The following is a 22601-nucleotide window of genomic DNA, read 5'->3' as shown; positions in this document are numbered from 1 at the left end:
TAAATACAGATGAATCCTTAAAGCTATAAAAGTTATTGATTTCCTCTTTTTTTGTTCTTTGATGAACGGACATCACAGCAGCTGGTTATTAGGTTGGTTTTGGCTGCTATTACTTTAAGAGCTGCCGCTGCTGAACGTGGCGCGGATCTGGCACATGCATCTCTTTACCTTTTCTGACTCACTTCAGGTCTTAAAGTCTCTACTAATGAACTGACGAGTTGAATCGAGGGTGTTAGATGAGGGAGACAGTGCTAGGCTGCTCCAGGACAGTTTTGAAAACCATTCAGAGACATGTTCTTTAAATGTGATCAAATATATTACATGCATGCACAGTTTTAAGGCAGCTTTATTCGCCTTTTTGGTAATTCATGACTAAACTAACCACGATATTGCATGCATGTAGTATATTTTGCGCTTTCATTCGCTTTGTGCATGCAACTGAAGAGCACTCGTTTGACTCGCGCGGCGCTGAAGTGAAGTGTAGCGCGCGTCTGAAACGTCTCCGGTTGGCTGACCCTAGTTACCTGTGGTTGGCCTGGCCGTGCGTCACTCAGAAAACAACAGGCCAATCAGAAGAGAGGCTCATGAATATTAATTAGACAGACCAAAATCGATCTGTTCTCAGCAGAGCTCCTGAGAAAAGAGCTGTAAAAATATATTGAGATGGTTTTTGGTACTTATACCGCAAATATATATTCTTAAGGACATCAAAACCGAAAAAAAAACTCCAGAAAGGTGTAAAATATGGGACCTTTAATTCATTTCATTTTTAGTTTTAATAATTTTAACAAGCAAGTTTTTTTTTCATATGAGAATTATATTTTATTTAATCTATATTAAAAAAAGAATGGTTTTTGTTTTAGTTAACAATAACAACAAAAGTTTCATTATTTAATTTTATGCTTTTGTCCTTTTTATATTTAGTTTTAATTTATTTTTATTAGTTTAGGTTTAGTTATTTTAATACTTGAATTTAAACCTAATTATTTCAGTTATTTGCCAAGGCAACATTTCAAATTTTTTCAAATTTTTTATGTAATATTTATATTTAGTTTTAGCTTTATTTCGATTAACAAATCAATGGACCCTTTTCACAAGACTGTAAAGCCTCGTACACACCGGGACGATTATCGCGCGCGCTTATCGCCGACGTTTTTCGACGTGACTTTTGTGTATTCATTCCCAAGCGATTTTCGCTGGCGATGAGCAAATTCGCTCCCTGACATTAGATGGCGCTTAAAGAAAAACAGAAATACCCCGGGACACATCGAATCCTATTTGATCTGCAAGGCGTTAAATGTCGGCGATAATCGTGCGTGATATTCGTCCCGGTGTGAACAAGCCTTAATGACGCGTTTAACGGTCATCAGCGTCGTAAATTCTCAAAAGTTTTTTATATTTTGATTTTTTTTTTTTTATTATGTACATTTATAACACTATACTTTGTATTAGGGTTGCAAAAAGGTGGAACATTTCCAGTAAATTTCGGAAACATTCCAGGATTTTTTGGAATATTCCAGGGATTTTTGGAAAGTTTCCGGAAATTTTCCACCCCTTTGCAACCCTACTTTGTATTATATCACCTTTGCAACAAATTACAAAAAAAAAAAAACTAGTTAACGCTAATGCGAGGGTGTTTCTAATGCAGGGAGGGATGGTAAATTTGACATAGTTCTCTCTTCCGACTGCCGTTATCAGTGTCTCTCAATTTTTGTCCTTTTATTGAAAGTCATGAAAACACTATCGTGGAGTTTTTCTTTTGCTATTTGAGCAAATGGGAATGCAAAAAATATATTTGTGGTACTCTCCCATTCACTGCTCTTCAAGTTAACCCGACTGTGACGACTTATAAACCCGCAAATGTGAAAAAGGTCCATAGTTTTAGTTTTAGTTAACAGTAACAACACAAATTTAGTCATTTTGTTTTATGTCATTTTTATAGTTATATTTAGCTTTAAATTATTTCTATTTCAGTTTTAGTTTTAGTCATTTTAATACTTGCGTATTTTAGTTATTTGCCAAGATTTTTTAAGTGTTGAAAGTTTTTTTTATTTTTATCTAGAATTTATATTTTATTTCAGCTTTATTTCAATCAGCAAAAACAGTTTTTGATAGCTTTATTTTTATATATATATATTTTTTACAACACCAGTTGCTGGGAGTACCTACTTCCATTTTAATTTAAAGCAATAAAAATGTTTTGTCTTGTTAACAATAATTTTGTTATTGTCATTGATTTAAAATAGACATTATGATAGTATGTGACCCTGGAGCACAAAAGCAGTGTTAAGTCGCTGGGGTATATTTGTAGCAATAGCCAACAATACATTGTATGGCTCAAAATTATTGATTTTTCTTTTATGCCAAAAATCATTAGGATATTAAGTAAAGCTCATGTTCCATGAAGATATTTTGTAAGTTTCCTACTGTAAATATATCAAAACTTCATTTTTGATTAGTAATATGCATTGCTAAGAACTTCATTTGGACAACTTTAAAGATGATTTTCTCAATATTTAGATGTTTTTGCCCCCTCAGATTCCAGATTTTCAAATAGTTGTATCTCAGCCAAATATTGTCCTATCCTAACAAACCATACATCAATGGAAAGCTTATTTATTCAGCTTTCAGTTGATGTATCAATCCCAATTTTAAAAAATTGACCCTTATGACTGGTTTTGTGCTCCAGGGTCACATATTCTCTCGGATTAGTTCTATTTTAAAGCTGAAGGTTCACAGTGTTTCCTGCAGGCAGCTCATATTTTGTGTTTGTTGTTTTTTCCCAGGATTCAATGCCTCTGTCCGCTCTGGTTCTGGGTGACACGTCAGACACGACACCAAGCTCTCTTGCACAGAGACTCAGTAAGACCTGCTTTAACTGAACCTTCTGGTTCAGTCATTTACAGACGTGTAATGTCCTCAAATCCGAATGTTTACAACAAAACCGTGCCAGAGCTGCTAGAAAACCTGATGTTGACAAACCTAGTGTTCACCTAGTTTCTAGCATTTATTTTTCTCTTTCTTTTCAGCAAAGAAGACAAAGAAACAGGTATTTGTAAGTTACAATTTACCCACGACGGACTCAAATCTAGCGCTGCTGGTGGAGAACAGAATCAAAAAGGAGATGGAGATTCATCCTGACAAGTTTTAAACATTTGTTGTTTTACCTGGCACTTCTTTGTTTGCTTTTTTTGTACATAGCTCAATAAATCTAAAGCAAAAATATTCAGTTGTAACATTATTATTTTGTGTGGTATGTATCCAGTTATGAGCCAAATTTATAAAGGTTATAGCAAAGACAAACTGGACTGGTCGTTTCTTTTTAAATCCGAATATTTCAAGTTTTGTAAAAGCTGGAAATATGAGGGGGGTTTTAAACATTCCATTTCCAGACCTTGAAAAGTCATGGGAAGTAATTATTACAATCCTTAAAAGTTAATGCGATAAAAATAGTTTTTTCTGTTCTGTAATAGAAAAACTGCTTTGTGTGAGTATTCACAAAAGACAGAAAAAGACATAGAAATGCATTGATCACAAGGTGTGGAAAAACTCTGTGCAAGCTTGTTTCTGCCGTAGGATATCAAATAAAAAACGTACATTTATTTTTATTTCACAATTCTGAGAAAAAAAGACAACTGCAAGAAAAAAGTCTGAATTCTGAGATAAAAAGTCACAATAGAAAAATAATGGAAAAAAAACTCTATTAGCTATAAGTTACAATTGCAAGAAAAAAAAATGTTTTTATGTAAAAAAAATTTTTTTTATTTTGTCAGAATTGTGATATAAACGTATAATATAAACAATTACGAGTTTATAACTAACTGAAAATGTTGAGAAAGTCGCAGTTCCCTTTTTTATTCCGTAGCAGAAACAAGCTTCCATAAAACCCTGTTATTAAAATATGAACAATGAAATATACTGTATTAAAAAACGGTATTTATTTATAAGTACAATGTCTTCAAATGGACTATTAACATGTATGAAATTCTCATTTAATCCTAATCGTCAAAATGACACACGAGAGTCAAATACAGAAAAATACACTGATGCTGTACAATGTTTCAGTCTCCTGCGTTTGAGTGAATCTCATTAATGCTCAGGTCATGTTTCATGCCAAATTCAGAATGATTTTTTATTTTTAAAATACTTAGGATTTCATTGCATTGTGACATGTTTTATTTATAATTTTTTATATATTTTTATTCATAATTAAGATTTTTTATTTTTTTTTGTAATGTATACCTACAACGGTGCTTGACAAATTTAAATAATATTTTTTTTCACATTAAAATAATATTTTTAGTCCTAAAAATAGGCTTATTTTTCTTTAAGAAAAATATATTTTGCCATTTGTTTTTGTTATTTTTGGGGTGAAATATGACCTGGAATTGTTGTTTATTTTGTGAGATTGACTCTCTTACGATGTGCTTTAATCAGTATTTGAAGTATTATGGAGTGCTTTAGTGTTTACAGAAAAGGTGAATATTGATTCTGTGCTTATATATATCCCAGAATCCTGTATAAACACACACAATACCTGCAATCACTGTTTAAAACCTTGAAGTGTTTCATTAACGTCCTAGTATACTGTTTTTGTTCTTAATTTGGTTTCTTATTCAGTAGTTCGAGGAAAACAGGAGCTCTGTGATGTTCAAGTTACTCCACTGCTACTCTACACATTAATAATAATAACAATAATTGCTAAATATACATGAAAACACAATCAGCAGCCCTTCTAGTGGTCGTGCTCCACGTCAGCCCGAGTTCACATTTATGAAACAAGTGAATGTCCGGGTCACATTTCACACCAAATTTAAAAATTAATTCATAAAATAAGTCTGTTTCTGCACTGTGACATTATTTTCATTTTCTCCCCTCCTGCCAGATCTCATTACCACAATGCAATAAAAAATCTTATCATCGTAATGCATCTGCACATTATACTTTTGTACTTTGTTTTTATTATTCTAATGATCGTCATTAAATTCTCATTACTTTAATACAACGATATTTTACTTATTAGCATTTCAAATCTAAAAAAGGCTTCATTTTCTTGATGCACAATATCATTTATTTTTCATCTATATTGTATTTCTTTTGATTTTGATGTGAAATGTGTCCCGTGACACTCGGCCCTGTAACTGTGGTTATTGAGCTTGTGAATGCTTGCATGTTAACCCTTGTACGTCTTTAGGGACTTTTAGTCTTTTTCATGTTTTTTTTTATCATTTTGAGTGTGTTAATGCAAACAATGTAAATTTAGTCAAAAATGTGTATTTTTATTAGAATCTTAATATTTCACCCCCATTTCCTTTCATAAATCTATTTTATACTAGGTACAAAAATAGTTGCACACATTGACCTCATTGAAAATAATGTCCCAATTGAAACCCATTAAAACTGCAATATTTAATCCCAGTGCTATTTAAGCATAAAATCATGCACTCTGTTGGCAATTTTTACTATTTTTAAAATTCTTATGATTTTCCACCTGATTTTCTGCTTCTGCCTAAAAAAATTGAAATTGAATTATATTTATAATTTTTTTTGACACTGCACAAAATAATGCATCAACATTAATGTTTTTGCTAATCACTGACATATCCAAGACTGTAAAAATAAAAAATCTCCTTAGCATTTCGTATATGCAAAATAATTAATTTCATCTTTCATTAAAAAACAACAGTGGCATTATATAAACAAACTAGCATTTAAAGGGTTAAAATCATGAAAATTACTTAAGTTTTGGTAGTTTTGATCAGGACAGTGAAAGCAGAAAAAATTGTAGTATATAATATTTTATGACTTTTTTTTTTTGTCTTCTAAGATCCTCTATGTAACTTTTTTTAAATTGACGCACAAGGGTTAAGAGCAGACCATTAAGTTGTGCTGTTGTTTTTTTTGTTTGTTTTTTTTAACAGCCATCATCTGTCCAGTCGTGGTTTCACACACGTTCAGTTCAGATTCATCTGGCCGACTCGTGATTGCTTTTCTAGTTTTAGTGCAAAACAGACAGACTAAAAAAACCTGAACATAGTGAGGTGCACACGAACGGCGAACTTCATTCATGAAACATGAGCAAAACTTATTTGTTGCGCTTAACAACCATTCCTACGAATGAGAAGAATTAGTGTTTACTAAACAATTTGTGCACATATTTTGTACACTTGTGTGTCATGAATATGGAAGCTTGTTTCTGCCACAGGATCAAAAAATTTTTTTTTAAGTAATTGCGACAGAATAGAGGCATAAAAAATGAGATAGTCTGCTTTATGAGATATAAACTCGTAATTCTGACTTTTTGTCCTGAATTGCAATTTTATCTCATAATTTAGACTTTAATTATGACTTTATAATTCAGACTTTACAAACTCACAATTCTGAGTTTTTTTCATAATTGTGAGATCTAAACTCATCATTTTGACCTTTTTTCTCGCAATTCGGTTTTGTTTTTTTTCACCACGGAATAAAAAATTAAAAAGGTAATTGCGACTTTTTAACTCAAAATTCTAACTTAGAATTTATATCTTGCGATTCTGACTTTTCCCAGGATTGCGGCATTAAATCTTGCGATTCTCAGTTTATATATTGCTATTTTTACTTTTTTCAGAATTGCGAGTTTATATCTTGTGATTCTGACTTTTCTCCGAGTTTATATCCCACAATTATTATTATTTTTTACTTAGAATTGCAAATTTTTTTCTTAGAATTGCGAGAAAAAATTCGGAGTTGTGACTGTGAGAGAAAGTCACGAATACCTTTTTTTATTTTATTTTCCTGTGGTGGAAACAATCTCCCGTACAGGAATAAAGTCTGCTGGTTCTTACCGTCAACGTCATTCTGTCCTTATAATAAATACCAAATATTTACCAAACGTACAAAACAAAACGCATTCAAATCAGTGAAACTCCTCCGTGAGGTTATTGTTCGGTAGTGGCCGTTCGAAAAATAGAGCTCCTTTCGCTAAACGCAAGTTAAAATAACATTTCCAGTTTGTACAATGGTAAGAATTTTTCACCGATGCTGGTTAATGAGGCGTCTGACACTTTACCACGACATCAGTCGCATTTCGCAGTTTAAAAAAACGAATGAGTGAAACTCGTTCTCGACAATCGCTCTTCGTTCGGCCGTCTTTAGCAAACGCCGTCATGAAGTCCTCACGCCATTGGCTGTGCTGTTGCTAGGCACCGAGCCGTTGCCGGGGTTGACGACCTGGTGAAGGGGCGTGTCCTGAACGCGCGAATACTCCCTGACCTCGGTCCTGGCCAGTAGATGGTGCTGTTCTCCGGGGAGGATGGGCCACCGCAGAAGCCCCTCCCCCTCAGCAATAGTCTCGGGCAGCGGTTGGCTGGCGGTTTCCGGGAGTAACGGTATGCAAATGATGCAGAGCAGAGTGCAGCAGGTGAGGATCACGTGATGCAGGAAGAAACCCTTCTGATTGTGGAGCTCCATCAGCGGCGCTGTTAGCATACCGAAACCTGCGCTCGCTAGGACCAGACCCACTCCTCCACCCCTGTTACGACAAAACATCGGGTAATGATCAGGTTAATACTACTTTCATTATTGGTGTTTGCAAAATCAAGCTTGTAAGTATAAAGACATGAATGAATCCTCAGTAACACTAAGGTTTCATTTGTTTACATTAGTTGAGGATGAAATATAGTTTGTTAATTTCGACATTTACTAAAACTAGGGATAGTATATTTAAACAAAAAAAATATATAATAGAATCTAATTTAAAATATTAACGAAAACTTTTATTAACAAAAACTGCATTTCTCATTTGTTTAGTTTAACTTGAGGTACTATAATAACTAAAGCTAAAGAAACTAAAAGGAATAAATAAAAAGTAAATAAATATAGACATATTTTTAAAAAAAAACTTTAATAAAATTCAAAAAACGCAAGATTACTAAAAAATGTAACCAAAATTATAATGAAAGCAAACTAATAACAAAATGTACTTCTAAATATTAATAAAAACTATTTTGTTAATAGCAAAAAATAGCAATTGAAATAACTGAAATAACTAATTGAAATTGTTGAAATAACAAACTAAAACTAAAATGAACGAATACAAATTAATAAAAAATATAGACATTTAAAAAATAATAAAAATGACAAAAACATCAAAATTACTAAAGCTTTAAGTAAAATTAATGTGAAAGCAGAAACTATAAAAACCTAATTCAAAATATTAACAAAAACTACAGTATATTGTTTATAGCAAAAACTAAATTTCTCCTATTCATTTAGTTTAACTTGAAGCACTGAAATAACTAAAATAACAATTTTTAACTAAAATAAAATAAGAATTAATTTAAAAAAAATGAAAACTAATAAAAATGACAAAAACAATATAATCACTAAAACTATAAAAATCTAAAATAAAATGAAAACTAAACTAGAATACTGTAGCAGTATATTAATGATACTAAAACAGCACAGAATAATACATTAGTAAAATCAATATCTGTTAATATTATTTAATGGACCTAAGATAAATTAACAACAAAATAAAACAGTTGTATTTTTAGTAACTAGTAAATAACTATTAAATTAATTTATTACAATTTTCTTTATTAAATTTTGTGATTTAATCAACTTACTGTTGTATTAGTTTAAATTAAATTAAACATTTAAATTTATTAAAACTTATTTTAATTAGTTTAACCCTTTAACTGTCATCCACATTTTTGAAAATTCACGAGAAAGTGCACTATACAAACTTAAATTATTATAATTCATGATCGCTTTTGAATACAGACCTAAGGTTGGTCTCTTTTTAAAGAAGATTTTCTAGTTTTAGTGCAAAACAGACAGACTAAAAAAACCTGAACATAGTGAGGTGCACACGAACGGCGAACTTCATTCATGAAACATGAGCAAAACTTATTTGTTGCGCTTAACAACCATTCCTACGAATGAGAAGAATTAGTGTTTACTAAACAATTTGTGCACATATTTTGTACACTTGTGTGTCATGAATATGGAAGCTTGTTTCTGCCACAGGATCAAAAAATTTTTTTTTAAGTAATTGCGACAGAATAGAGGCATAAAAAATGAGATAGTCTGCTTTATGAGATATAAACTCGTAATTCTGACTTTTTGTCCTGAATTGCAATTTTATCTCATAATTTAGACTTTAATTATGACTTTATAATTCAGACTTTACAAACTCACAATTCTGAGTTTTTTTCATAATTGTGAGATCTAAACTCATCATTTTGACCTTTTTTCTCGCAATTCGGTTTTGTTTTTTTTCACCACGGAATAAAAAATTAAAAAGGTAATTGCGACTTTTTAACTCAAAATTCTAACTTAGAATTTATATCTTGCGATTCTGACTTTTCCCAGGATTGCGGCATTAAATCTTGCGATTCTCAGTTTATATATTGCTATTTTTACTTTTTTCAGAATTGCGAGTTTATATCTTGTGATTCTGACTTTTCTCCGAGTTTATATCCCACAATTATTATTATTTTTTACTTAGAATTGCAAATTTTTTTCTTAGAATTGCGAGAAAAAATTCGGAGTTGTGACTGTGAGAGAAAGTCACGAATACCTTTTTTTATTTTATTTTCCTGTGGTGGAAACAATCTCCCGTACAGGAATAAAGTCTGCTGGTTCTTACCGTCAACGTCATTCTGTCCTTATAATAAATACCAAATATTTACCAAACGTACAAAACAAAACGCATTCAAATCAGTGAAACTCCTCCGTGAGGTTATTGTTCGGTAGTGGCCGTTCGAAAAATAGAGCTCCTTTCGCTAAACGCAAGTTAAAATAACATTTCCAGTTTGTACAATGGTAAGAATTTTTCACCGATGCTGGTTAATGAGGCGTTTGACACTTTACCACGACATCAGTCGCATTTCGCAGTTTAAAAAAACGAATGAGTGAAACTCGTTCTCGACAATCGCTCTTCGTTCGGCCGTCTTTAGCAAACGCCGTCATGAAGTCCTCACGCCATTGGCTGTGCTGTTGCTAGGCACCGAGCCGTTGCCGGGGTTGACGACCTGGTGAAGGGGCGTGTCCTGAACGCGCGAATACTCCCTGACCTCGGTCCTGGCCAGTAGATGGTGCTGTTCTCCGGGGAGGATGGGCCACCGCAGAAGCCCCTCCCCCTCAGCAATAGTCTCGGGCAGCGGTTGGCTGGCGGTTTCCGGGAGTAACGGTATGCAAATGATGCAGAGCAGAGTGCAGCAGGTGAGGATCACGTGATGCAGGAAGAAACCCTTCTGATTGTGGAGCTCCATCAGCGGCGCTGTTAGCATACCGAAACCTGCGCTCGCTAGGACCAGACCCACTCCTCCACCCCTGTTACGACAAAACATCGGGTAATGATCAGGTTAATACTACTTTCATTATTGGTGTTTGCAAAATCAAGCTTGTAAGTATAAAGACATGAATGAATCCTCAGTAACACTAAGGTTTCATTTGTTTACATTAGTTGAGGATGAAATATAGTTTGTTAATTTCGACATTTACTAAAACTAGGGATAGTATATTTAAACAAAAAAAATATATAATAGAATCTAATTTAAAATATTAACGAAAACTTTTATTAACAAAAACTGCATTTCTCATTTGTTTAGTTTAACTTGAGGTACTATAATAACTAAAGCTAAAGAAACTAAAAGGAATAAATAAAAAGTAAATAAATATAGACATATTTTTAAAAAAAAACTTTAATAAAATTCAAAAAACGCAAGATTACTAAAAAATGTAACCAAAATTATAATGAAAGCAAACTAATAACAAAATGTACTTCTAAATATTAATAAAAACTATTTTGTTAATAGCAAAAAATAGCAATTGAAATAACTGAAATAACTAATTGAAATTGTTGAAATAACAAACTAAAACTAAAATGAACGAATACAAATTAATAAAAAATATAGACATTTAAAAAATAATAAAAATGACAAAAACATCAAAATTACTAAAGCTTTAAGTAAAATTAATGTGAAAGCAGAAACTATAAAAACCTAATTCAAAATATTAACAAAAACTACAGTATATTGTTTATAGCAAAAACTAAATTTCTCCTATTCATTTAGTTTAACTTGAAGCACTGAAATAACTAAAATAACAGTTTTTAACTAAAATAAAATAAGAATTAATTTAAAAAAAATGAAAACTAATAAAAATGACAAAAACAATATAATCACTAAAACTATAAAAATCTAAAATAAAATGAAAACTAAACTAGAATACTGTAGCAGTATATTAATGATACTAAAATAGCACAGAATAATACATTAGTAAAATCAATATCTGTTAATATTATTTAATGGACCTAAGATAAATTAACAACAAAATAAAACAGTTGTATTTTTAGTAACTAGTAAATAACTATTAAATTAATTTATTACAATTTTCTTTATTAAATTTAGTGATTTAATCAACTTACTGTTGTATTAGTTTAAATTAAATTAAACATTTAAATTTATTAAAACTTATTTTAATTAGTTTAACCCTTTAACTGACATCCACATTTTTGAAAATTCACGAGAAAGTGCACTATACAAACGTCTCGGTTACGTATGGTAACCCTCGTTCCCTGAAGGAGGGAACGGAGACGTCACGTCGGATGACCGACGAAATTGGGTTGGTCTCTTTTTAAAGAAGACAATTAGCAGAGTATTACAGAAGAGAAATCATTTAATAAATTGAAAGTATTCAAAAATTATAGAAGTTTAAATTTACTGTAAAGAAAATGTACTATTTTTATTTTATTTTATATAAAATAAATATTAAAAAAAAAATAGTAAAAAATACAAAGTTGCTATCAAATTAAAGCCATATGTCTACATAAGTTGTGTTCCAAATTTGAAGTTGATATTAAAAAAATTTAGGCTCATATGCAATTTTGTTTAGGCGTTATACCAAAAAAGCCATTGACATTTTTTTGATGCATTTCTGTTACAAATCTATCAATTTCTCTCTCAATATTACGTCTTTTTGTGACAAAGGTCTGAGCTCCTGTTATGATTTGTCATAGACTCTTGGTGCACTCTTGTCATAAATGAATCTATTGCTGTTCCTACATAATTTGTAACAAACAATAATGGTATAATATCTATTTAGGAGTCTTAGACCTTTCCAGTGATATAGTTTGTCATGCTTACATTAGGATTTAATTGTAACACAGTGAAGGGGACGGTGACAGTTAAGGGGTTAAATGAGTTTCTTACACTAATAAACAAGCGTTGACTAATGGGAGGTCAGTGTGAAGTGTTGTGTATTCCTCAGATCAGACTGGAGTCTCTGAGGCGCTGACCTGATGACCGTCGGCGTGATCTCGGCGCAGTAGAAGATGCTGAGTGTGCTGACGGCATGAGACGAGAACATCCCGATGATGGAGAACGCGTACGAGAAGCGCTGGTTCAGCGAGTCCCGCTGAGCTAGGACAACATAGACAATATATTAATACATACATACACACTGCCGTTCAAAAGTGTAGAATGTATATTAAAATAGAAAAATGTTATTTTACATCATAATAATATTTCACAATATTAAATTTTTTTCTGTATTTTTGATCAAATAAATGCAGCCTTGATGAGCAGAAGAGACTCCTGTAAAAAACATTACAAATCCTTCTGATCCCAAACGTTTGACCGGTAGTGTATATACATATCCAGCGTTTCCCAAACCTACAGTAACCTCAGTAAATCACTGCACGTTCTAGTGCAGATTGTTCTTAAATTAATTCTTGTTGCATCCAAATCAACATCACAATTTATGTAAAAATGGATTGTACATAGAAATATGTGCTCATGTTTCATGAATGAAGCCCATTCTTCTTTCATAAAGTTGCATATATAAGTATAACCTAACTTTACCCGCTCCTGTAAAGCAATATATACTACTATATAGCAAAACTCAACTTCTTGATTATCTCGTCACAAAATGTAACTATATTATTATCTGGCTCTAATCTGATAAATGTAAGATATAAACAATAAAAAGATGATTTTCTGTGAAGATGATTTTGAAAAGCATTACACACGTCAAACTAAATTGACTTTTATTTTCTTTCCTCAAAAAGGGAACATAAAAATCACAACATTATTCACAATTACTTCATTTACTGACGTCCCTAATATTAAGTCATAATTGATAGGTTTGAAAAAAAATGTCCTCCTAATGTACATGTAACACTGGTGGGAATAATACACTGAATATAAAACATAAAAAAGAATATGTATATAAGATATAATATATGGTAGCCTGTTTCCACCTGTTTCCAGAATAAATGTACCTTTTGTTAAAAAAAAAAAAATCAGTGGTTTTTTTATACCTTTTATTAAGAATTATGACAAATATAAATTATAATATTATGTATAATTTATAACTCAAAATGTTTAAACCGTATTAGTAGAAATTTAAAAGTATTATTGAAATTAACATTATTTAATGCTGGAAAGGCTTTATTGTTCATGGTAATTGCATGTTAGTTATTGCATTAACTAACAGAAATGTAAAGTGTTACTATCTAGCATAAGTACTTTTTATTTATTAATTTATTAATTTAAATATATGCATGTATTTATTTTAATCATATTTTTATGTATTTATTTATTTTAATCTAATTTGTATGTATTTAATTAATTTTTTCTTTTAATCTAATTTTTGTTTGATTAAAATAAATGCATACCTAAAAAACTGATTGAAAAAAAGTAAATGTAAATTTGATTAAATGTGAAGTGTTTTTACTAACTATGCATGACAAAAAGAAACTTTTCTCCCTAATGTATATAAATTACTTATAATAAATAAATTAATTACCGTATTGACCCGAATATAAGACGATGTTTTTTTTCTTGGAAATACATCCGAAAAAACGCGGTCGTCTTATATTCAGGGTCTAGACTTTGACATGTCAATAATACACCCACAACACTAGGTGGCGCCAAATACGCATAAAACGAGTGTGCCATGAAATACGTAATGTAATGCGTGTTGTAAAGATCGCGAGTAAAAACAAAAGAAAAAGAAAACCTTACAGCTGCACGAGTCGTGACTGTCACGTTAGCCTGACGGGACCAAACTCCCTTTGTGATTTTAAAACGCAAGACAGTACCCAGATTTGAAGACTACAGTAAGATTTAACTTCTACTGTTAATAAGATTTTGGTAGGCTACTAATTAGATGGATAGCCTAAATGTCCTAATTCAGATGGGCTACCAGTTTTTTTTATTTTTTTTTATGGTATATCAAAAAGTGTATATTTTTTAAATGTGATTGTTGGTACATTTTACCAGTTTTTACCATACTTTCAAAACAAAAATTAAAATAGGAAAAATATGCAATATGAAAATAATTGAAGACAAAATGTGTTTTACTGAGAAAAAACAAGATTTGTTTTTTAAAAAGCCTTTTTCCAAAAGGTGCATCTGGAAAAAGGGGGTCGTCTTATAATCAGGGTCGTCTTATATTCGGGCCAATACGGTAATTAAAATGTATACTATTATGTATCATTTATAACCTGAAATATTTCACATGTATTAGTAGAAATTAACATGTAGAATTAACATGTAATGCTGTCTTATTCATGTTAGCTACAGTATTGCATTAACTATGCACGATTATTGAAATGCATTGTATTATTTGACTTTAGCATTGTTTAGTCTCTTCTGTCACAACAATAAAATATGTAATGCATAATATTTTTGTATTACCTGCATCGTGCCATAGACTGTACTTGCCGATCACTGCATTAGGAGAGAGAAGACAGCCGTTAGTACAGGTTCAGAGGCGGATGCTCTGCGTCATCATGTGCTGTACTGTACGTACGGTTGAGCAAACCCAGCTGCAGCAGCGACGCCAGAGCCGTGATGATCATGAAGGTGAGCAGTCCTCCTCTCCTGCCGAAGCCAGCCACCACCGGGAACAGCACCATGCAGGAGGCCACGGCGATCGCCGCTAATGCGTAATAATGCAGGTGAGACGCGCTGCCCTCCAGAACGCTGCGCGCAAAGCAGTGATGGATGCCGTAACCCGTCAACCTGAGTGTCCAGACCAGAACAAACACACAATCAGAGCCTAAAGAGAGCACTTATATAGCACAACCCTGCAGGTGAAATCATCCGGATCAGTGCTGGGGGGTCCGTGGAAACGTTTAGAGAAGTAAAAAACAATGTGAAAGTCTAGAAATAAGATTAAGATAAACTGTTAAATAAAACAAAATTGTTCAAATAAAAACATAATTATATAAAAATTAGATTAAAATAAAAATATTTTAATCATTACTAGTTGTAATATTTTTATGTATTTATTTTCATCTGATTTATGTTTATTTTAATCTAATTTTATGCATTCAATTTTTTATATGAATCTAATTTTTATGTATTTATTTTAATCAAATGTTATTTATGTATTCATCCCTTTTAATCTGTTTTTTATTTTTGTATTTATTTTAATGTAATTTATATTTATACATTTTAATTTTATGTTTTTTTTTTTATTTTAATCTATTTTTATTTTAATCTAATTTTATATATGTATTTATTTATTGGAATGTATTTTTATGTATTTAGATATTTTAATCTTTATTTATATTTTAATGTTTTTATTTTACTCTTAATTTTTTAAATAAATAAATACATAAAATCTCATTAAAATAAATAAATATAAATTACATTCAAATAAATTTAATATATAAATTAGATTAAAAAATAATTAAATAAAATAAGCAAATAAATAATACATCTAACAGAACTGTACTATGAGAAGAAAAAACAAAATAATGTAACTTTACAGAAACTATTTTCCAAAACATATTTTAGATAATCTGTAGTAGTATTTGATTTTTTTTCACAGTAGAAACTGGTTCTTTATAGAAGAGATTATACAGATAAATGTTAGGATAGGGGTTCTTTGCATGAAGATGATTATACTTGAGGGTCTGTGGTCTCTAAGATTGAAAACCCTGATTTAGATGATAAACTATTTCCCAAATTTGAGCATGCAACACTCAAGAATCAATCCCAGAATGCATTGCAACTGCAAGTTTAGTGAAAGCATGTTTTAAGTTTAGAAATGTTCTACTTACCTGCCGAAAGGTACTGATAGATAAACTCAGTACTAGTGAAATCTAATCTGAACTCACGAGTTGACGCAGAGGACGACGGTGTTCTTCCACAGGTTTCTGGTGCCACTCAGCTGCGTCACGCAGAACGTCTTGGGCTTCTGCTGCAGTTCAGTCTCCAGCTCTGCGAAACCATCATCATCATCATCATCCTCCTCCTCCTCATCCTCGGGCTGCAGGTAAACACACTCACAGCTGTGCTCACCTGAGAGGATGCCGCTGGAGTCGGTTGCCGTGTCGACGCTGTTGCTATGGGCGATGCGTAACATCTGTCGCTTGGCTCTTTGATAATGCTGAGTGACCAACAACCAGCGCAGAGACTCCGGAAACATCCTGAGCAGAGTTACACTTACACTGAAAGCTGCTTATTCTGCCCACAAACTGACCACTTGCACCGCAAAAAAAAAAAAATAAAGATTTTCTTGTTTTCCAGTACAAACTTCTAAAAATTCTTAAATCAAGATATATTTACTTCGGAAGAAAAATGACTTTTCAAAAAAAAAATATATATACTGACAACATAGAATTTCTGAAGAAATGACAAATTTCATGACACTAGTGTAAAAAAAAAAAACTATAATAAATTAAATAGCTGAAGATTTATGAATTCATTTGATTAGACATGCTTTTAATGAATGCTGTTTTTATTGACCCTCTTTTTTATAAACAAAAGAGTTTATATAATACTTGCATATCATAATAAAAAGGACAAAAAACAAAAAAACTCCTGTTGCAACTGTTGCAATGAGTGTTTAAATTAACATCCAATTCTGTAAACATATTTTTGTTTATAACAATTTAATAAAACCATTAAAACGGAATCCAGAAAAATTAAAATGGAAAACGACCGAATTTGGGAAAAATGAAACAGAATTCATAGGGCGCTAGAAAAGTGCATTTTTGTTCAACTTTAAATACATTTTCGTCAAATTGTGTATTTTTCGTGATTTCAAATAATTTCCAGAAACGTCCAGAAAAATCCAGAAACATTCCAATGGAATATAAAAGGAATTTGGAAAAAAATCAATAAAAATAAAACTGATCTTAAAAAGAATTATCTACACTAAGTGAGTTTACAATTAAAACAAAGAAATCTGTAACATATCTGTAAAAGGACTAAAAAAATAATCTTGTTTTCCCGTTGAATTCTGTTTTTCTTAACCATAAACTTAATTTTGATACATTCTTGAGAAAACAAGACTTAATATCTTACTTAATTCTGCTTCTCAAGTAAATGTATCTTGGTTTAACAATGTTTAGATGCTTGTACTGGGAAACAAGACAGAAATACTGAATATGAAAATCATTTTTTGCAGTGCAGACACAAAGAGACCACATCAATCACAGTTTTCCTTGTTTTTATGTGTGGTTTCGAGATGATTAAATGTGAAATAGATTATAGACTAAAATAATAAACTGGCGCAAAAACGATTTTTATACAGAAAACACTCAAATATAAAAAGAAAATGTGGTCAAAATATCTGTCCGCCCAAAAGTAATAATTATTTCACAGCCACTTACTTAGTATTTTTGTCTTGTTTCTAGTCAAAATATCTAAAAAATCTTAAATTAAGATGCATTTACTTGGTAAGCCAAATGAAATAAGATATTAAAAAAACTAAATTAAGTGCATTTTGCTTAAAACAAGTAAAATTATCTGCCAGTTGCGTATGTAAACTATTCTTAAAACAAGAGAATTTTACTTGCCCCGTGCACTGGCAGATACTTTTACTTGTTTTAAGCAAAATGCACTTAATTTAGTTGTTAAAATATAAAATGTATTTCACAGGGCCCTAAAAATTTAATTGTTGTTACATTTTTAATAAACTGTTGTTAAATTGTATCTGATTTCAAATGTTTTTGATTACTAGAATTTAATTAAACGAAACTAATTTTAAAAAGAATCCACAAAAAAACAAAAAAATTTCATAGGGCCCCAAAATTGTAATTTATTTAATAAACTTTTGTTAAATTGTATAGGTTCCCCGATTTCAAAGTTTTTTTATAATTTTTTTTATTTTTATTGCTAACATTTAATGTGACCATTACAACAAAATCCAGAAAAAAATTAAATGAATTTGAAGGAAATAAAACTTATTTCAAAGGGCCCTAAAATTGTAATTGTTGTTCAACTTTTAATAAGCTGTTGTTAAATTGTATACATTTCCTGATTTCAATTAATTAGTATTATTCAATTTAAATAACATTTTAGGCGGTGCCTAAAAAAGTAATTAGCCTTTTTTTGATTGCTAAAATTAATTTAACCATTAAAAAAGAAACAAATTATAAACATTGAGTTTGCTTAAAACAAGAAAAATATATTGTTTTCCCTTCAAATTCAGTGTGGTTTTCTTACACCAATAAACAGATATTTTTCTCATTTTTACTCACTTAATATTAATAGGGTTTTTTTCGCTTAGAAACAATCTTATGTCATTTGGCTTACCAAGTAAATGCATCTTAATTTAAGAATTTTTAGATATTTTGACTAGAAACAAGACAAAAATACTAAGTAAATAAGCCTTTTTTTTTTGCAGTGCAGAAAACAAACTGGAATACAGTTTTGCATGAGGATATCTAGTTTACTTGCTATAAAATATGAATAGGCCACAAACATGGTAAAGTTCAGCAAACCAAAAGAGTAGTTCAGCTTGTAAACAGGATTGTGTTATGCATGTCACTAGTCGTGTGTGTCTCTTGCATCAGTGTTGCTTTATTGAGGGTCTTACCAGACGTACGGCAGCATGAGCACAAACGGGGCGATGATGACGATCTGCAGGATCTGCCAATCACGGCACAGCGCCGCCAGACCGGGCATCAGCAGCTGGCCGCTCACGATGATCAGGCTGGCGATCATGGTCATGGAGAAACGCCAGGCGGGCAAACACAGCTCGATCCCTGAGGAAATCACCTCTTTCATTAGCACAACCTAATTAAACCATTACAACCGAATCAAGAAAAATATAAAAAACATAGAATTTGAAAAAAAAAAAAAAAAAAAAAGATTTTCAGAGGGCTCTAAAATTTTAACTGCTGCTACTTTTAATGAACTGTTGTTAAATTGTATCTGATTTCAAATAGTTAGACATGTTTTTGATTACTATGATTTAATTAAACGAATCTAAACGAAACTAATTTTAAAAAGAATCCACAAAAAAAAAAAAAAAAAATTTTGGAAAATGATTTCAAATAGTTAGACATGTTTTTGATTACTAGGATTTAATTAAACGAATCTAAACGAAACTAATTTTAAAAAGAATCCACAAAAAAAAAAAAAAAGAATTTTGGAAAAATAAAATTATTTCAGAGGGCTCTAAAATTTTAACTGCTGCTACTTTTAATAAACTGTTGTTAAATTGTATCTGATTTCAAATAGTTAGACATGTTTTTGATTACTAGGATTTAATTAAACGAATCTAAACGAAACTAATTTTAAAAAGAATCCACAAAAAAAAAAAAAAAGAATTTTGGAAAAATAAAATTATTTCAGAGGGCTCTAAAATTTTAACTGCTGCTACTTTTAATAAACTGTTGTTAAATTGTATCTGATTTCAAATAGTTAGACATGTTTTTGATTACTAGGATTTAATTAAACGAATCTAAACGAAACTAATTTTAAAAAGAATCCCAAAAAAAAAAAAAAAAGAATTTTGGAAAAATAAAATTATTTCAGAGGGCTCTAAAATTTTAACTGCTGCTACTTTTAATAAACTGTTGTTAAATTGTATCTGATTTCAAATAGTTAGACATGTTTTTGATTACTAGGATTTAATTAAACGAATCTAAACGAAACTAATTTTAAAAAGAATCCACAAAAAAAAAAAAAAAGAATTTTGGAAAAATAAAATTATTTCAGAGGGCTCTAAAATTTTAACTGCTGCTACTTTTAATAAACTGTTGTTAAATTGTATCTGATTTGAAATAGTTAGACATGTTTTTGATTACTAGGATTTAATTAAACGAATCTAAACGAAACTAATTCTAAAAAGAATCCACAAAAAAAAAAAAAAAGAATTTTGGATAACATTATAAATAGTTAGACATGTTTTTGATTACTAGGATTTAATTAAACGAATCTAAACGAAACTAATTCTAAAAAGAATCCACAAAAAAAAAAAAAAAGAATTTTGGAAAAATAAAATTATTTCAGAGGGCTCTAAAATTTTAACTGCTGCTACTTTTAATAAACTGTTGTTAAATTGTATCTGATTTCAAATAGTTAGACATGTTTTTGATTACTATGATTTAATTAAATGAATCTAAACGAAACTGATTTAAAAAAGAATCCACAAAAAAAAAAAACACAGAATTTAGGAAAAATAAAATGATTTCAGAGGGCTCTAAAATTTTAACTGCTGCTACTTTTAGTAAATTGTTGTTAAGGTGTATAAGGTTCCTGATTTCAGTTAATTAAACATTGTTTTTAATAAAACGAGACATGATTACTAACATTTAATTTAACCATTAAAACTAAATTCAAATTCAAATGAAATTAAACTGATATCATAGGGCCCTTAACTTAATAAACTGTTGTTAAATAATTTAAGTTTCCTGATTTCAATGAATTAGAAATGTTTTTTATTAATAAAATTTAAAATTTAAAATGTTTTTTATTAATAAAATTTAAAATTTAAAAATGTATTTCACAGGGCCCTAAAAATGTAATTGTTGTTACATTTTTAATAAACTGTTGTTACATTGTATCTGATTTCAAATAGATAGACATGTTTTTGATTACTAGAATTTAATTAAACTAATCTAAACAAAACTAATTTTAAAAAGAATCCACAAAAAAATTTTAAAAAAGAAAAAAATTTGGGGGAAAATAAAATGGATTTCATAGGGCCCCAAAATTGTAATTTATTTAATAAACTTTTGTTAAATTGTATAGGTTTCCCGATTTCAATTAAGTACAAGTTTTTGGGGGGGATTTCTAAAATTTAATGTGACCATTAAAACCAAATCCAGAAAAAAATTAAATGAAACACATGGAATTTGAGAAAAATAAAACTTATTTCAAAGGGCCCTAATATTGTAATTGTTGTTCAACTTTTAATAAGCTGTTGTTAAATTGTATACATTTCCTGATTTCAATTAATTAGAATTATTCAATTTAAATACAATTTTAGGGGGTGCATAAAAAAGTAATTAGCCTTTTTTGATTTCTAAAATTAATTTAACCATTAAAAAAGAAACAAATTATAAAAATTAAGTGAGCTTGCTTAAAACAAGAAAAACATATATTGTTTTCCCTTCAAATTCAGTGTGGTTTTCTTACGCCAATGACAGATATTTTTCTCATTTTAACTCACTTAATATTAACACATTTCTCAGAAAACAAGACTTATATCTTACAAGTTATTTTATAATAACTTAAGTTATTTTCCTCTTAAGTAAATAAGACTTAATACTGTTTGAAAACGCTATCCATCCTGTATAATATTCTATAATGATGAGTGAATCCCAAATCTTGTGTTCTCTTATGAATGCCAAAAGCACTGGGCTGTTGATGTTTCTGATGTATTTTAAGTACACACTCATGCATACTTTTTAGGTTTTATCATTCTTTGTTTAGTTTTTCAGTGGTACACAGCGCCACCTAGTGGACTGGAGGATCTGAAGGATCATGTGACACTGAAGACTGGAGTAATGATCCTGAAAATTCAGCTCTGATCACAGGAATAAATTACATTTTACAACTCATTCACATAAAACACAGCTACATTAAATAGTAAAAATATTTTAGAATTTTACTGTTTTTTTAATCAACTAAATGCAGCCTTGGTGAGCAGAAAACATTTAGTTAGTCAGTGTCTCTCTTCTAATTCCTCCTCCTCTCAGTCAGACAGAAATGGATCCGCTTCAGAGAGACTTTGAGAGTCACACGCAGTGAATGAAATGGACAGAGTTCAGACCGCAGCGTAACGTGATCCCACGACTCTATTCACGTGTGAGTAACTGCTCCAAACCAATCCCAGTGGATCAATTTCTCATCTCATGAGCGCATATTAAACCAAGAAGAGATGCTGATTATTCCTTATATTAAGCACAACAGGTTTCTGAGCCAAAACTAATTCTGTCAGAGTGACGATGCATTTAGAGATACTGCATTTTTATATTTTTAAGAAAGCATTTTATTGTCCAGCAGGTGAAAATGGTGATGATTGATTTGGCAAACACCAGTAATAAATGGCCGTATTTTTATTCTTTTATGAAAGTGAAGCTCTAGTTAATGTTATGGCTGTTTTTCACTCACTGTAAATCGTGAAGATATATAACTGAAAAGCTTTTAAGAAAACTGAGCACTGTAAAGCATCGGACTTCAAATGTCATCTGAATCTGAGTGAAGCAGAAAGTGGCTCCATTAGAGCAAATTAATGAACTCGGAGGTGTTCTGGCCATTAAACACACACACACACACACACACACACACACGCACACGCACACAAACTCACTCACACTCACTCACACACTCACTCACACACACACACACACTCACTCA

At 30.7% G+C, this 22601-nt stretch overlaps 2 protein-coding genes across 3 annotated transcripts in view; one reads left to right on the top strand and one right to left on the bottom strand.

Annotated features, from left to right (window-relative positions):
- The window catches only part of psmg4 (proteasome (prosome, macropain) assembly chaperone 4), a 6034-nt gene extending 2650 nt beyond the window's left edge, over positions 1–3384 (top strand). Inside the window, exons 2-3 of the mRNA XM_016551217.1 lie at positions 2787–2862; positions 3030–3384. Of these exons, the coding sequence (XP_016406703.1) occupies positions 2787–2862; positions 3030–3151 (198 nt within the window). The 3' untranslated portion in view covers positions 3152–3384. The remainder of the gene's footprint in view (positions 1–2786; positions 2863–3029) is intronic.
- A 6091-nt stretch (positions 3385–9475) lies between these two features.
- Positions 9476–22601, bottom strand: part of LOC107739176 (solute carrier family 22 member 23-like) — a 19893-nt gene continuing 6767 nt past the window's right edge. Inside the window, exons 4-10 of one of the 2 annotated variants that reach the window (XM_016551201.1) lie at positions 18829–18997; positions 16305–16432; positions 16121–16223; positions 14806–15017; positions 14691–14723; positions 12287–12410; positions 9476–10320 (exon numbers count right to left, since the gene is read on the bottom strand). In XM_016551201.1, coding sequence (XP_016406687.1) covers positions 9954–10320; positions 12287–12410; positions 14691–14723; positions 14806–15017; positions 16121–16223; positions 16305–16432; positions 18829–18997 — 1136 coding nt within the window. In that variant the 3' untranslated portion in view covers positions 9476–9953. The remainder of the gene's footprint in view (positions 10321–12286; positions 12411–14690; positions 14724–14805; positions 15018–16120; positions 16224–16304; positions 16433–18828; positions 18998–22601) is intronic. The other variant, XM_016551202.1, reaches the window with a different exon arrangement.

Source organism: Sinocyclocheilus rhinocerous, unplaced genomic scaffold (genome assembly GCF_001515625.1).
Source record: "Sinocyclocheilus rhinocerous isolate Xijiao unplaced genomic scaffold, SAMN03320098_v1.1 scaffold555, whole genome shotgun sequence".
NCBI classification, from domain to species: Eukaryota; Metazoa; Chordata; class Actinopteri; order Cypriniformes; family Cyprinidae; genus Sinocyclocheilus; species Sinocyclocheilus rhinocerous.
The sequence above is the reverse complement of the archived record's forward strand: the minus strand, read 5'-3'. Positions and strand labels throughout refer to the sequence as shown.